Source organism: Watersipora subatra, chromosome 8 (genome assembly GCF_963576615.1).
Source record: "Watersipora subatra chromosome 8, tzWatSuba1.1, whole genome shotgun sequence".
Taxonomy (NCBI): domain Eukaryota; kingdom Metazoa; phylum Bryozoa; class Gymnolaemata; order Cheilostomatida; family Watersiporidae; genus Watersipora; species Watersipora subatra.
In genome coordinates, this window is record NC_088715.1 from 24,727,402 (window position 1) to 24,743,513 (window position 16,112).

The following is a 16,112-nucleotide window of genomic DNA, read 5'->3' on the forward strand; positions in this document are numbered from 1 at the left end:
ATTCGCATCACGCAAATGTCCATAAAACACTTAATTCGCACGGCAATGTAACTTGTACACAACTCTAAATTAGCAGGATGCGTTTCATACGTGTCATGGAAACATAGTGATTGGCGCCTGTATCGATGATAAACCGGGCAACTTTGTAATCAGAGTTTTTATGGTTGTCTTGTGATCGTGTAGCATCTGCAGATGAGCAGAGGGAGTCTGTAGAAAGCAGACATGAGAAACTGCAGCAGTTGTTGAACAAGACCAAAGAAGAACTGGAGAGTGCCCGACAGCAGGTGAGTGTTATCTGATTTCCTATCAAGGTGACTGTCACAATGATGGCTATGCGCTGGAGTTGTTGTCACTTGCATATCTTAGTAGCTCTCTGAGGTTCTTCAAGATTATTTTAGTTGACACTAGTTCATTGCGCCATGAGTATATATGATGCAGTCAATGTGTAAAATCAGTCAATTTGTAAAATGTCTGAAATTTTAGTCAATTTACAAATTTTTTGATTCACTTGGTCATTTTACAAAATGTCAGAAATTTTCGGCATTTTGCAAATTGATTAAAAGATCAGTACATTACTTGGACAGATACTAAATAGTAGCAAGTTAAAATATATAAAAATGCATATATGCGGCAGTTGAGGTTCTAATTGGCGTAAATGACTTGTCTTGCTTCATATCAATGTTTCAGACAATCTGTCAAATAAATGGACTGATCTTTCGGTCAATTTGTAAACTGCCTGAAAGATTCAGTCATTTTGTAAAATGACTGAGTGAATCAGGCAACTTGTAAATTGACTGAAAATTTTAGGCATTTTATATAAGGGTTTTACACATTGGCTGCAACATATACATTCTATAGCCTTCACATCAAACCAGCATTTTTCAAGGATGGTCAGCTGCAAGTTTACTGCTAGTAAAACCTGCTGGTAGTTAGAGTACCTACTATGAGTTCATCAGATGTTGCTCCTGCTATTACATGTTTAAATGCAGTACCTGCTATTGCTTGACTAGCGTTATTGACTATTTATAGTAACGGTGCTATTAACACACTGTTGATTGATATGGCTAGCACCTGCTAATGCCTGATATGACCATCACCTGCTGTTATTTGACATGACTAACACCTGCTGCTACTTGACATGACTAGCACCTGCTGTTGCTTGACTTGACTAGCACATGCTTTTACTTGATTTGACCAGCACCTGCTGTTACTTGACATGACTAGCACCTGCTGCTACTTGACATGACTAGTACCTGTTGTTACTTGACATGACTAGCACATGTTGTTGTTTGATTATTTGTAGCACCTGTTTTTCTCGATTTTTGCCTATTTTACTTGACAAGTTTTAGCAACAGTTATTATTGTGTAAATGTTACACCTACTGTTACTTGTCTAGTTGTTGACACAGGTGCGGCCTGCGTCCTTCATCATTGATCAGTTGGGACTACTAAAACTTTGTGAGATGTGAAGCTAGCTAAGGGCCTGGTTTGTGGGATGATTTTTCTTGTGTTGTTTTTGTTTAGGGATTTTAGGCTTTGCTATATTCTTTGCATAGGAACAGCACGAACTTGTTTCCTACGGATTTTACAGTAAATCTGTATTCTCAGTTTTTGCTTCGTTTATAATTTTGGGCTATACATGATAGGGGACTATAATTATTCAGTGTTATGGATGCGTTTAGGAAACAGAGACAAAGTCTACAGACCTGGCAGTGAGAGGAGAGTTGGAAACTCTTAGACAGGGATATGAGAACCTGAAGGTAACTTCTTTTCTTTTACTTCATTTTACCTTTTTTACTGCAAGAACTCTTTAAGTTCATTTTTTTGTTCTTTTGTCAGCAAAAAGTCTTGCTATAAAGCATCACCTGTCATATGAGGGAGCTCAGGTTGAAAAGAAATTACTTTTGTACATTATGAATTGGAAACATCAGTTACGTTACTGTCTGTCAAAGTGCAGACTACTATTGAGTTTAATCAACTTAGTAATTAGCTAATAATTAGATGACTCCAGTCATCAAATACATCGTACAGGGCTGAGGTAAAACTCGGTTTTGATAGCTCTTGGTCGCCATCTCACTTTGTTTAGCAACTGTCACTAGTACAAGCATACTTTCGCTTGGAGGGTACAGATGTTCTGCATCTCAGGCTCACGATGAATATATTTTATATCATCTATGTTGTCCTGAATGAATCTTATAATTATTCTGGATCATGATGCTTGTTACTTGTTAAACTGAATCATTATTGGAGATCAGACGCATCAACATCTGTTCTGGAATGAGCCAGAACGCTTTGAGAGAAGAAATGTGGGTCCGTTATATGCGGCTTTCAGCTTTTGGATGACAAGTGAAAGTTGTCGATATTGTGACTATATTGTAAAACAGTACAGCGAGCTATGAGCGACTATGAGCAAATGATGAAAATGTCACGAGGGGCTCGCAGCATCAAATAGGGAAAAACATCATGCAAAACATTGAAAAACTTTGTATTGCCACCACAGCTTAAACCACCACAAAGAATAGAGGAAACTGGCAATTGCAATATGCAGCAAAGCCTTGACTGAAAGATGGAACTTTTCAATGATGATTAAGGTTACACCTGCCATGAAACATTGTACTGTGTATGCGTACAATATGTATGTACAGTATATGTACAGTGTACATGCTGTTACTGACAATCCATATGCTTGTGGGTGAAAGTTCAGAAAGAGTTGGTTTGCAGGTTGAACTGGCGAAGATGTCAGCCAGTAAGTTAGCGGCTGAAGGGAAGCTCAAGTCTTCCCAGGATGCTCAGCAGAGGTTGATGCGGTCGATGGAGAACAAGCAGAGGGCGCTGCAGAGTGATCTGGAGGCTAGCAGGAAGGAGAATACGGTTCTTCAAGAGGATTATGATGGATATAAAGTATGCCTTCCATCTTCCTCTGCAGAATCATGAATATATACTATATATACCGGTATATTATATTTGTAGTATTTATATATGTATTATATACATAATGTATAAATATATATCGTATTTATATTATATGTATTATATAAATAATATATAAATATATACAATATTTATCTAATGTGTACTATATAAATAAGATACTATTTATCTAATATTTATCTAATTTATATATGTATTATATAAATATATATATCATATTTATATAATGTGTACTGTATAAATAATTTATAATATATATAATATTTATATTATATATTTTATAAATAATACATAAATATTTATATATATTATGTATTGTTATATATTTTATAAATTATTATATTTAATGATATATAAAATTTATATATCTACTATCTACATATTAAATAAATAAATATACCAGATTATATATTATACTAGCATAGGTGTTCTATTTAAAAAATCAATTTCTAAGAGAGTTTTATATGATGTAGCACATGTCCCTATTACAGAGTTGATATACCGTACTCTGTGTCCAAGGCTAAGTTTAAATAATAGCAGTCGAGATAAAGATACCCAGCATGACTTGTGTGAGAAGTCTAAACCTAGCTTAGGCATTGCTTATTAGTTGTATTTTGAAATTTCAAATTTTAATCACAAAATTGAAATGTTTTGAAAAACTTCAAACTAGAATTCTGTGTGATCAAATCTTTAATGGTTGACTTGCAACAATTTCCAATCTACGGCGGTTGAGTGATGGCTGCGATCAACTGTTCGTTTTTGAGCTTTTAAGAGCTTGTAATCACATTTCCACATATTTTGCACCTACAACACAGCAGGGTAAGAAATGGTGAATCTTTTGATACCAAATAACTATAATGTGAATTTTATTGCAAGTCAACCTTTAAGTTCATTAAAACACCAGATTTCTATTTCTTATTAGAAATTTGGAACATTACTGTCTTTGTTTTCTGCTAGACTTACCTTAATTTAAGTAAGGTCAGGGAGCAATGCACACACTTGTAGAAACTACTAAAACATGTGTCAGATGTCTTTTATTGAATGCCTCTTGTCATGCTAGGTGAGAGTGCACAGTGTACTTAAGCAGCAGCAGACGAGGGCATCTGTAGAGGCAGCTCTCGAGAGTGAAAAGGTAGAAAAAGAGCACTTACAGGAAGTGCTTGGACAGGTCAAAGTGAAACTCCAGGAAACCAGGTTAGAGTAATTCAAAAGCTTAAATGGTTGTGCGATCTCGAAATATATTGAACATGACCCAATGTAGTGTAATTTCATACAGTAGTTAGCTCTGAAATTGTTAACTGTTGATTTTTCAGGTTTTGGTTGCGCAAAAATAATGGTAGTTGTGATTTGTGATTTATTTTCATCAACAAAATTAGTTGAGCAAAAGAAAAAAGCTGGAGGAGTGATGAAGCCCATAATACGCAATAGTATAGCTAGTCGTGGCGTTGGGCTTGTTGTCATCGGTTTTATTCACATGTTAAAAGATACAACCTGAGTTCTCTTTTGAAACTGGCCACCTTCTCTATGCCTTTAATAGACTTAGGGAGTTGGTTTCAAAAAGTAGCTTGTTGGAAATTCACCCTGCAATAGCCTGCACGGGAAGAAGATTGTGATAGATTTAGACAGGAATTTGAGAATCGAGTTTGATATATTGTGCGAGGGATGTAATTACAATGAAACTCTTGATGGACTAAAAGTATAATGCGATATGAATATAGTGAACTGATAGGTGGTATGGACGATGATTTGAAAAGAGGATTGGTGTGGGTGAGGCGAGGTTTTTTGTGAATGGTCCTTATCATGCATTTTTGAAGTGTTATTAAATTTGTAAGATGGGTGGGAGGTGCAAATTGGTAGTTGTCTAATTGATTATCAAATCAAAAGCGTTTTGCAGCCGGAGTGAACAATCTCTCAAATTTTAATATCTTTGTCACCTGAAATACTTTTTTTATAAAGTTTCTCGGTATCTAAGCTATTTTAAAATAAATCAAAATTTTTGGTTCATTTTTATTAAAAACTTGCAGTAAGTCTGGCATCGCCCAGGATATTTTTCATTTTCAATCAGACAGGACATGTGTAGATTTTCATAGTGAACTACCACACTGCACGGCGGTCCATTGTTCTCAATGCATATGACCTTGACATTCTTAAGTTTCTACTCCGATGGTTGTTTAACAGGCTGGTTCTCAGGAACCTGACAGATTTTTAAACCAAATATTTTTGGCGACTTATTGTAAGCTACGGAGCATATGCAAGGTGAAGTTTAAAAGAAATCGGCGGTAAAATGTGGAAATATAGCGTTTACACAAACTAACAAACACACATGTACACACACAGACAAAATGACAAAGTGGGATTTATTATTGCAAATGCGCCACAGCTGCCACTCACTCAAAAATGCTTTGCAATTGGGGTGTATTTGTTTACTATAATTGTTGTTAAAATATCACTCGACTGGATGATGAAATGTTCACCGTAGACATGATTACCATGTTAGTCATTGAATCAGAGCTGCTATCATGACCTTATATGGTTACATTGCTATTTGCTGTAAAATATATTAGTTGAAAGAAGTGGGTCAAATAAAAAAATGAGTTGTCAAAAGTTGCTATAAAAGATTAGGTAATAACTCGGTAGTGTTTTAAAAATTTCCGAAAGTATCCTTTTAGAAATTAAAAAAAAGAAAAATGAAAAAGTAGCAGAAACCTTGAATAGGTGTGGGTAATCATTTGCAGGAATTATGCACACCATATAACTCTACAAAACATGCATGATTATATTTTTTTTGTAATTATTAGCATGATAAGATACTTTTTTTACAAAAATCAAAGTTACCAAAATCAATCTCTGACAACTTTTTTTTAAGTTAAATTCACAAAATTTTTAGCACCAGTTTACAGTGTCATTAGTTAATATAGAGGAAGAAGTTGGATATTGGTCATCACTTGGCTATTCATGTCTCTGCTCGTAGTGACAAGCTCACAGCTGCTTTCTCCGAGAACGGTCTCCTACAGGATGAGCTAGACAAGCTCTCACTTAAGCACAACAAGCTCTCACAGGAAGTCATCAATAAGGAGGCTGTGTGGAGGCAGCGACTTGATCAGCTCATGCTTGAGAATTCCACCATTTCAGCTGAGCACTCGTCATCGGTCGCTCAAATGACTCAGCACACGGAGATAATGACTCAGACATTCAAAGATCAGGTAACTCCCAAGCCTTTAACGCATTGATAGTTCATGGGATATTAGCAGTAGTTTTGAGTTGTGAGGGTCGGGTGAGGGGCAACCTTCTAATTCATTGAAGTTTCATAGGCTATTAATAATAGTTTTGAGTTGTGAGTGAGGCTGGGGTGAGACATGTCCCTCTAACCCATCAATGGTTCACAGGTTATCAACAATAGTTTTGAATCTTGTGTGAGGGCCGGGTGAGGCGTATCCCTCTAACACATTGATGGTTCATTGGCTATTAACAATAGTTTTGAGTTGTGAGTGAGGGTCAGGTGAGGTATGTCCCTCTAACACATTGATGGTTCACATGCTATCGGTAATGGTGTGGAATCGTGTGTGAGGGTCGGGTGAGACACGTCCCTCTAACGCATTGGTAGCTCACAGACTATTAGCGGTAGTTTGAATTGTGTGTGAGGGTAAAAAAGAAGAACAGGACAACAGAACTACTATCACCTACTGCTTATCTTATACAAGTCTCTGTAATTTTCCACTGCTATTTGATGGTGTCCTTTTTGACGTATTTGCTAACCTAAAATTTCAAACCAATGATCACTTTTAGACGAAGTTCTAAAGATATTTGCACTATAGATGCTTTTTCACGTGATTTTAATCGCTTTATTGGCTATTTGTAATTTCAGAACATCACCTAAACAGTTTTACTAGTCTGGACGCTCCTTCAATATAGTTTCAAGACTTTATCGCTATGGTAACTAGGTTTCCATTTCAGAAATTCCATGAATGTTTGTAATTGGTAAACTCAATGCAACTGTTTACAACTATTGAATTCACTGCTGTAACCGGGTAAGCATGTCATAAAAATTGAACTACTAAAGCGAATGCACTCCATATTATTTGGACTGTGTGGTCAAAAGAGCTTTAGTGGCTCCAATTGGTCAGAACTACTTCTTGGTTTCACTTCCTGTTTAGTTAAGCCTATTTTGTTAGTTTGTTTCCTTCCTGTTGTTTCTATATTTTGTCAGTTTTGCACCTAATTATCTGGTTAGCTAACAGTCATCATATCTGTCCCTTTTATTTTGGATCAGCTGCTCTATGTATCTAGTAGTGGGCCATGTTGTGCTAATAGTAGATCTTTGCTGTCGGACTGTAGATGCAGACCAGTCAGTCAGAACATGAGCAGCAGGTGGCAGCCTTGACCTCTAGAATAGAAAAAGTTGAGGCGGAGAGGAACTCTCTGATGCTGGACTTACAAAGTACAAGGCAGCAGCTAGGAAACAGCAAACCTGACCAGGTGTTGGTTTGATCATAAATAGATGTGTGATAAGTCTATTAGAATGCTGCCTCTGAGGCAGCTTGCCTGGTGGTTTTAGTTGCATTCCTATAGGTGTATTTTCTTGGACTTTTATCATTTGTCTATGAGATTATTTTTTATATTACACTTTAATCGGGTTTACTTGGTCACATAATGAGGTACTTAGAGTTGTGGGTTTTGATGAGAAACACAGATTATTTGTCTAGAATTTTGCCAGTGTAATTCATTCAAGCTTTGAGGTTATGAATTCAGCAACAGGGAAAGTTCTTCTTTATTTCTAACACACTTGCTGCTATGGGAATTACTAACTCTCATAGTCACATATTCTCTTTATCTTTGTTTTTGATATTTCATGCTTGTTATCTTTCTTTGTTAGTAATTTCTGTATGTGTTATTGTTATTATTGTTATTATGTACTTTTTTTCATACTTTTTGAAACGAACAGCGACTTTGATTCCCCAAACACTGTGGTTTTAGCAATTCCATATCGTACAAAATCAACTTTGGCTTGATTAGACACTTTGTGCATCTTTGTGTTCAATGGTCATTAGATCTACAAAATAAACAGTATGGTTCTTCAAGCTCAACTTCGAAGATATTTTTGGATAGTGTCAGGGTTTGTCTATGTTATTCCATCTTGAATATGCCAATAAAGTTTTACTAATGGGTCTATTTTTAGGTCACCCCTCACAGACCGCATGCAGCGCAGGCAGCAATGGTTCAGTCATCCTCGAGTGATGTGAAGTACAAGGTGAGAGAATCAGGGGAAGGCATGGAGCACCCCAACCCTTCACAGATCAATAGTTCTCAAGCTACTCACTCACATGTAAGTTTAGTTTGCAATCAATTTGTTTCAATTTCACGTGAAGAGCAACTCATTTCCATGCACTATATCAGATGTTCAGGTGCGTTTACAGTGAGCCCTTTACTTTCAAAATATTACACAAACAATTTTCAAGTTATGACACGTCCTTTAGGTAGAAACTTCGCTTCGACTTTACAAAAGTTGTTTTTAGATACGAAATGCCTTTTGTAATTTGTTTCGTTTGTTAGTTTTGTGCCTTGGCTCGTTTGCTTCCATTTAATTTGAGCAGAAAAAAAAGCCAAGACAACAATACAACACCTAGCTCTTCTGACAGGCGTATGTCAACTTTCCGTGGTCATTCGTTAGTCTTGTGTAGACGGTCTACATTAATGGTTAACAAGGAAAAACGCATATCATTCATCTTATTGATTAGTGATTTCTCTGCTTTTTTTACTGTGTACTTTTTCTGTTTTAGTATGTAGTAACATGATTCTAACAGTATTTGTTACAGGTTTTAACCATTACATGTATTTATAATTTATACAATTGTTATATCTGAGTTTTTTGGAGGCTTAGAATTGATTAGTGAATTCATATAGTAACACCGGTCACTACTTTGGGGAGTACTCTACTTATGAAACGGCTTCCGGAACAAATTAGTTTCGTAGGTAGAGAAGTTCTACTGTACTCTATACATATGAGTTGGAATAGCACTCATTATCAAATGGAAATTCTTTGTGAGCATGTCGCATGATGATGGAACTAAGCTTGTCAAACTAAGCCATACAATTTTTTACATGATCTTAGCCGTGTTTACGCTAGTAATCACTTGTTGACGATTCAGCGTGGTTCCTAGAAGCTCTTCGTGGCTCTGTTCTGATTTGTATTAGGCCATTTCTTCATTTTTATGAAAGTGACATTTTTCGAGAAAAAAATGCCAAGATTCATCATATTGTGCATCTAGGAAATTTTCTTCTTTCAGGTGAGCTCCAATACATTGGTGGGTTTGGAGCAGTTACTAACATCACCCGATGATGATGCAAGCAGCATTGTAAGCCTTGGCAGCACCCAGACTGGTGAAAGTGGGGAAGAAGCCAAGCTTAAAGTTAGGCTTCATCTCTCTGAGAAACAGCTAGAACACTTGAGAGAGGTTGGTTAATTGGCGTAAATATTTGAGAGAGGCTAGTCGATCGGTTGGAGTGCTAGATAGGGGGAATTTCTGAAAGGCTAGTCTTACGGTATTGGTTAATTGAAACGGTCTATCTGGCAGATGGTAGGATTGTCTGAGAAAAGTCAGGGGTTTAGCAGCTGTTAGTCAATTGGCTTAAGCGTGATAGGGCTTGACTTGTTTGAGCGTGCAAGAGCAGCTTCTGTCTGTCTCTGCAGATGGGTGAGGATTTAATACCTGGTTGAACCTACCCAGGGTAGATTCTTAGTTCTTTTATAAACAGGGCGTTTAGTTGTATGGCTGGAACTTGTAACAGAGATCAGTGATTGCGGATGCTAGGTCATTATCAACTATCAACTGGTGAAATAATTGGTGGTCTTACTTGAATATTTTATCACACGACTGATTTAAGTGGCAATGAACAGCTTAACAAGTGAATGGCATCACTGTACATAAAAGTCCAACCACGTGTCACATGACTTGATCATGTGACTTTGGGTTGGTTCGCATCTAGTCAATAACTTGTATTTGTTTAATGAATTCTTTATTGCTTTTACTTTTGCCAATAAACAATCATTTGAATATGTATTCAAGATTGAAATTCTATATTATTAGGGTCTATGGTTGGTGATTAATTATTTGACTCCTCATTGAAAAGCGGAGTTATTAGCTCACTGTAGCACATCTTACGATTTATTGTTTGTCTTTTTTCTAATGTGTAGACAAGAGTTAAACTGGCTCTTATTTGCTAAATCCCTTCATTATGGTTGACAGCTAAACAAAGCAGTTGGTTATGTAAGTCTATCAGCTCATCTCCAGCTCTGTTAAGTCGTTCTATTGTTTCTAACTAACACCGAGTGCAATCTCAATGCTCGCTTAGTAATTAGATAGTCCCATATCATCAAATACATCGTACAGGGATGGGTTATAATTCAGTATTGATTCGCGCATGACTCTTGATCGCCGTCTCGCTTTGTTTAGTAACTTTGTGACTACCGTGGGCATTCTTTCGCTTGGCAGGTGCAGAAGTATTGCATTTCAAGCTAATGAAGGATGTGCTTTATATCTTTTGTTATTTTATATATATATATTAAAAATATATATATATATAAAATATGATATATATATTATATTTTGTTATGTTTTCATCAATTGAATCTTATCATCAGACTCGATCTCTCAATTTATTATTAAACTGAATTCTGATGTTCTTGAAGTTCAGACGCACCAGCATCCAGCACCAACCAATTGTTTTTCATTTTTTTCGGCATCAGCAAAAATATATTTTTGTTGATGGTTGATTATCAATGTCAGTAAGAAGTTACACAAACATACATCTGTTCTGTCATAAGCCAGAATGCTGTGATAGAAGAAATGTATTATACGAAATTTTTGTATTATTTTATATGTTTGATAGAAGACACGCTAATCTGTTTTATAACAATTTCAGCTTTTGAATGACAGTGAAGCCACCTGTCTCAGGTACAATGAACAGGTGAAACTTCTCAAACAGGAAATACGTCGGCTCGAGTCAAACCAGCAGCGAGAGAACGCTATTTCCAACATGGAGTATCTAAAGAACATTGTATATAAGGTGAGAGCTGCGGGTAATCTGAAAGAATGTGTGGTGGCTGTTTTTATTGGTTAGTGCGATGTAGATGTAGCGTGCTGATTGGATTAGATGTGGTTAGATGTAGCATGCTGATTGGTGAACTCATCACATTTTAAGTTTTTAATATTTTAAATGTGATTTTCAGTTAGTGCGGTGGTGTTATAACAGTCGGATGCCAGGGTTGTTTTAAATTGTGCTATTTTTAGAAAGAAATTGCGCTTTTTTCATCATTTTTTTTAAAAGCAGTTTTGCTTGACAAACAATCTTGCATTTAAGTGTGTGTAACAAAATTGTAAACACTACTTTGTGTAAAACTGCTAGAAGTTCTACTCTACTAACTCACATGCAGTTTGCACATTAAGATTTCATATGGTTGCTGGGTGGAAGAAATCTAAGAATTGATCAAATTAAAGCTTGTAAGTCACTAAAACATTCACAAAACATTGTGATGCAATACATAGACGATTAGCATGAAAAAAATTAAGCGAAAGAATCAAATTTATCAAAAAATTTACCAAAATCAAATTGCTTTCAGTTTTTTTTTCAAAAAACAAATGATGATTTTTTTTAACCTTGTCTGATGCTGATCTAGGTGGGCTGCAGTGTGTTCATTTTTAGACATAATTATGAAAAAAATTTGAACGCATATTTTTTAAGTGTTTTGCTACCACCTACGGTGGAAGACCAGGTTTGTTCAACAATTGTACTCTAGCTGTTTTACTCATCAATACTGCTTATTTGAGAACAAATTGTCTATGCTTATTCATTCTGTCGTATCTCTAATTATTTGGAAATGTTGGACCAATCAGTATTGAGTTTAAACACCTGCAAGAGCCTCTTACATGCCTCTAAACAAGTGATGTTCCTTAGCTCTGACTACCTCATGGTAGCAGCACCCACTTGCTGGCAACTAAAAAACTATATCATAGGTGCTCAAATGTACTGGCTTGCTGTTCACCAAGGTCATTTAAAGGTCATGTTTCTTTTAGAATAAAATTCATATGAGCCATACATAAAATTTCAACTTAAGATCTGGTTTAAGATGAGTTAGCCTATGGTGAAGGATCGTGTCAAGGTCATCTACAGCTTTTGTCTCTTTTAGTTTGTCACCTTAGAGTCAGGAGATGAGAGGGGACGTCTTCTCCCAGTCCTCAACACTATGCTGAAGTTTAATGAGGAGGAACTGTCCACCATGAAACGCATTGCTTTCTCTGGTTGGTGTTTTTGTGCCATATTTGAGATCTTGCGTTGTTTTTACAGAAATGTCGTGTGGTGTGTGACGGCTCATGTTGCTTCCTTCAAACATTGGCAATTATTGTTCTTGGTTGTAGTAAGATCCTCCCGCTATTCGTTGGTCTGTTATCTATCACTCGTCTTTGCAGTTACATTAGTAAACGCATGTGTTAACTCATTGAGTTCTACGAGTCGTGTAGGGTTGCTTGCTATAGCATTTGCTTTTAGCCCAAAGCCGTATAGTGCGGTTTTGATGGTCTTAGTAAAAAAAGCTTTTCTGATTGGTGAATAATTAACTATCCCGTCGAGTCTGCGCTTAAATAAAAAGAAACAATCTGCTGGCTACATTGAGCCAATGGAAAACATGTTTACAACCCACATTGAGCGAAGTTTCACTTTGCAAAAACATTAAAGTATTATCGCAAATTTTCTTTGCAATGGCCAGCTGTGTCGCATGCATTGCAGCTACCATGTTTTGCTTTTTATGACTCTCTATTTAGTAAGAATATTAGTGACAGGTTTATTTTATTTCTAACAGCATTCTTTATTAATGCCGTAACACTTGTAATACTAAGGGTTACGGCATTAATAATAATGCTGTAACCCTTAGTAATAATGTTAGCGCTTCCAGTTCGGAGCATGCTCAAGTTGCTATTCATGACACTAAAGGGAGGGACTAAAACAATGTTCTGAGTCTGTTTTGCAACACATTTGTAGAATTGTTTTATGAAATCAGTAGCTGTAAAATTTTATTCTGATTAATTTGCTGTCAACATATTTGTTATAGACCTGTTGTTTCAAACGTTATGACAACTTATATTTGTTGTTGTCAAGTATTAGGTTTTGCCGAATATTTAGTTATGCCTCAGTAAAACACTTAATTTGGTAGGGAAACAGTTAATGTTTGCATATTAGGGCACATATATTAAGTCACTTTTAAAGTGCACAATTAAATAGTGCATACACATGCAAAACAGTGATATTGACCGACTTTATAGGTTAAAAAATAAAGGCTTAACAGAATTTTTTTTTAGTTTTTATACTTTTTGGTACCCTGGCAGCCCTCGGGCACCGTAAGAGGTCATCAGGTGTAATAACTATCCACACAATTATTCCACAGTACGGCAAGGTGGTAGTGTGCCTGGCTGTTTAGCTGAATATCTGAGCCTGGTTTCTGTGTGATGCATTTTTTTCCAACCTCCAAATGTGGCTCTGAACAGATGGTCAGACAGGCGTAGTAAGTATGTGCACCATTATTCTTAGACATAGGAAGGTGGTTGAGGGGCGTATATGGTAGTGCACTTAGCTGGGAGTCTGAAGATCTGGGTTTGATTCTTGTGAGATGCAATATTTTTTACTTAAACTTTTAGCATGGCTACAGACGAACACGGTTCTTATTATAGCAAAGACAATTTTTTTTAGAAAATTCATAGCCAAATGAGACTAACTATATATCTGTTCTTTTAACAGGCACGGATTCGGAGGCAGCAGGTGATGCCCAATCACAGAGTTCCTGGTCTGGTTACCTACACAGATGGACAGGCTTTTCATCCTAGTTTCTTCTATGTCTGTCCAGCTTATATCTAGTGTTTCTCTATTGGGTTGACATGAAACCTGTTCAAACTTTACAGCAATGAAATATCATGTTTTTTTTATGTTGTATTAATTAAACTGACAATCAGATTGTTCGTAGATGTCGGCATCCTTACGGTCGACTGCTCGTTCAAACGGTTGACAGAACTCTCTTCACGACATGCCAAGAACTTCATTATGGTTTCTTTTTTACCATGATTAGTTTTCATAATGCAACTGTTGCAATATTTGGCTCAAATTTTACCATTTGTATCTCTTATGCGCAACATGATGATAGTTTGGCCAACTTAGAATATGAAATGAGATAAAATGGTTTCCGCAAAGCGGAAGGGTTGCTGTATTTTTGCTTGAGTTGTGTACGCATTCAGTTTAGCTCTAGCAAGCCCACTGGTCTATGCATTTCTTAAACATTCCTGCACGATTCCGCTATACGTGCACTGGGAGGTGAACAGCTATAGTTCTTCTAGAACGTTCTTGTGTTTCTCATGTTTTATTTTGCTTGCTGCCTTTTCTGGTTTTCTTGTAAATGATATGCGGCAGCCTTTGGGTTTTGTTTTTGCTTTAATTATGGTGTTTCATTTTGAATATTGTGCATTTTATTTCTCTGTGTCGATCTATTACAGTGATTTTTCTATCAATGACAATTAAGGAGCAATTCTGGGAGTGCAAATAGATCTATGAATTGTACCTTGTTATGCTGGTAGCCATTTTCATTATATCAGATAGGTTGAAACCTTCCAGACAATTTCAAAAGTTACGTCTTTTTTAAACTAAAATAATAACAAATTGTAAATTCATAAGCAGGTATGGTGTCTACACTGGGATGTGCGAATACAAAAGAATTGAATAGCAAAATTCTTTCAAAACTACATGACAATGGCCAGGCACAATGTTCAGCTGCGAAGAAATCTCCAAACCTCTATTCTTAAGAATTAGGAAATAGCCTTTTATTTTGTGATAGTTAAAGGGGTGGTATAAGGCCACCTAGCCTGTCTTGACAAGCTGTTGTTTTTGCGTAGTTGTCCCCACCCCCATCGAGCGGCGAGCAACAACAGCTTGTCACAAGACGTACTGCACCTGATGCATCAGCTGCACTTATAGGGAGTTGTTCTCTTCCGTCTACGCGGCTTGGCCGCGATGTTGTTGGTCGCTCCATTGGTAATCATAACGGATTTCACGCAAAAATTTATGTAGAAACAAACAAGATTACAACGTTTAACCAAAGACCAGTTTTTGTGATAAGCTTTAGTAGAACTTGAGAATAAAATAAACTTAAAATAAAATCCATTAGAACAAATAAAACTGACTGATACAAAAATAGAAATAAAACTGTCTGGGCGCACAAATAACGACATGTTTAGTCGCTGTTGTTGTCTAAGTTCTCAAGTTCTACTAAAGTTTACCGCAGAGACTGGTCGCTGGTTAAACGTTATAATCTTATTTTTTCTACATAAATTTTTGCGCAAAATTCGTTATGATTACCCATTGAACTTAAAACCCCTGGAATGGCAATCACGTGACTTTTACGTTGATAATAATACGTAAACGTGTGCGCCATATTGGAGAGCTAATCGAATGCTAGTTCTGTTTGTAAACAAACGGTGAAAAATGACAGAAATGTACATGTTGAATAGTTATTTTCCAGCTGGGTGTTAATGAAAGCTACTCCTACACAACGTTTAGAGTGCCCTGATAGAAGAAAACCTATTTATAACATATGGAGTGGGATATATCAAATGATGAGTAGATGTATAATAGATTTTCGTGGACCATGTTACTCATACAAACTGTTGTATTACAAATGCATAAACCCAGCAAATGATATATTCAGGCAAATAACAACTGTTCCATTATATTAAAATTTATATTACATATGCATAAATGCATATGGAAAAACTTAGCACATGAAGTATTTCGATAAAAACAACACATAGGTATGCTGCCAAAACAGAAACTGTTTTCAAGATTTAAGTGATAATAGCTTATAAATGTATGATAATGTATAATACAGTATTTGTAAAAGATGGAATGAACTACTGCAACAACTAAACGGAAATTAAAAACCGTTGTAATAGAGAATAATCAAAATAATACAAACAAGGAAATGCAGGAATTAGTGTAATCAGATGATTAAACTTATACATATACGTTACAGAAACTGCGTAAAAGGAGATTTGTATACCACTGAATATTGAGCCAAGGTGCATCAGTTTCTTAGAACTAAATTAGATTAGGAATAACAGCACAACAACAGCTGCAGATGAATATTACAGT

At 36.1% G+C, this 16,112-nt stretch overlaps 1 protein-coding gene across 3 annotated transcripts in view; it reads left to right on the forward strand.

The window, feature by feature from the left end:
* LOC137402172 (GRIP and coiled-coil domain-containing protein 2-like) overlaps nt 1–14,525 on the forward strand; it is a 27,913-nt gene extending 13,388 nt beyond the window's left edge. For all 3 annotated transcript variants that reach the window (XM_068088651.1, XM_068088652.1, XM_068088653.1), the window contains 11 exons: nt 184–284; nt 1,682–1,759; nt 2,721–2,900; nt 3,991–4,124; nt 5,902–6,133; nt 7,266–7,406; nt 8,107–8,253; nt 9,215–9,382; nt 10,851–10,994; nt 12,115–12,226; nt 13,716–14,525. In XM_068088651.1, the coding sequence (XP_067944752.1) occupies nt 184–284; nt 1,682–1,759; nt 2,721–2,900; nt 3,991–4,124; nt 5,902–6,133; nt 7,266–7,406; nt 8,107–8,253; nt 9,215–9,382; nt 10,851–10,994; nt 12,115–12,226; nt 13,716–13,801 (1,523 nt within the window). In that variant the 3' untranslated portion in view covers nt 13,802–14,525. The remainder of the gene's footprint in view (nt 1–183; nt 285–1,681; nt 1,760–2,720; nt 2,901–3,990; nt 4,125–5,901; nt 6,134–7,265; nt 7,407–8,106; nt 8,254–9,214; nt 9,383–10,850; nt 10,995–12,114; nt 12,227–13,715) is intronic.
* The last annotated feature ends 1,587 nt before the right edge of the window (nt 14,526–16,112 follow it).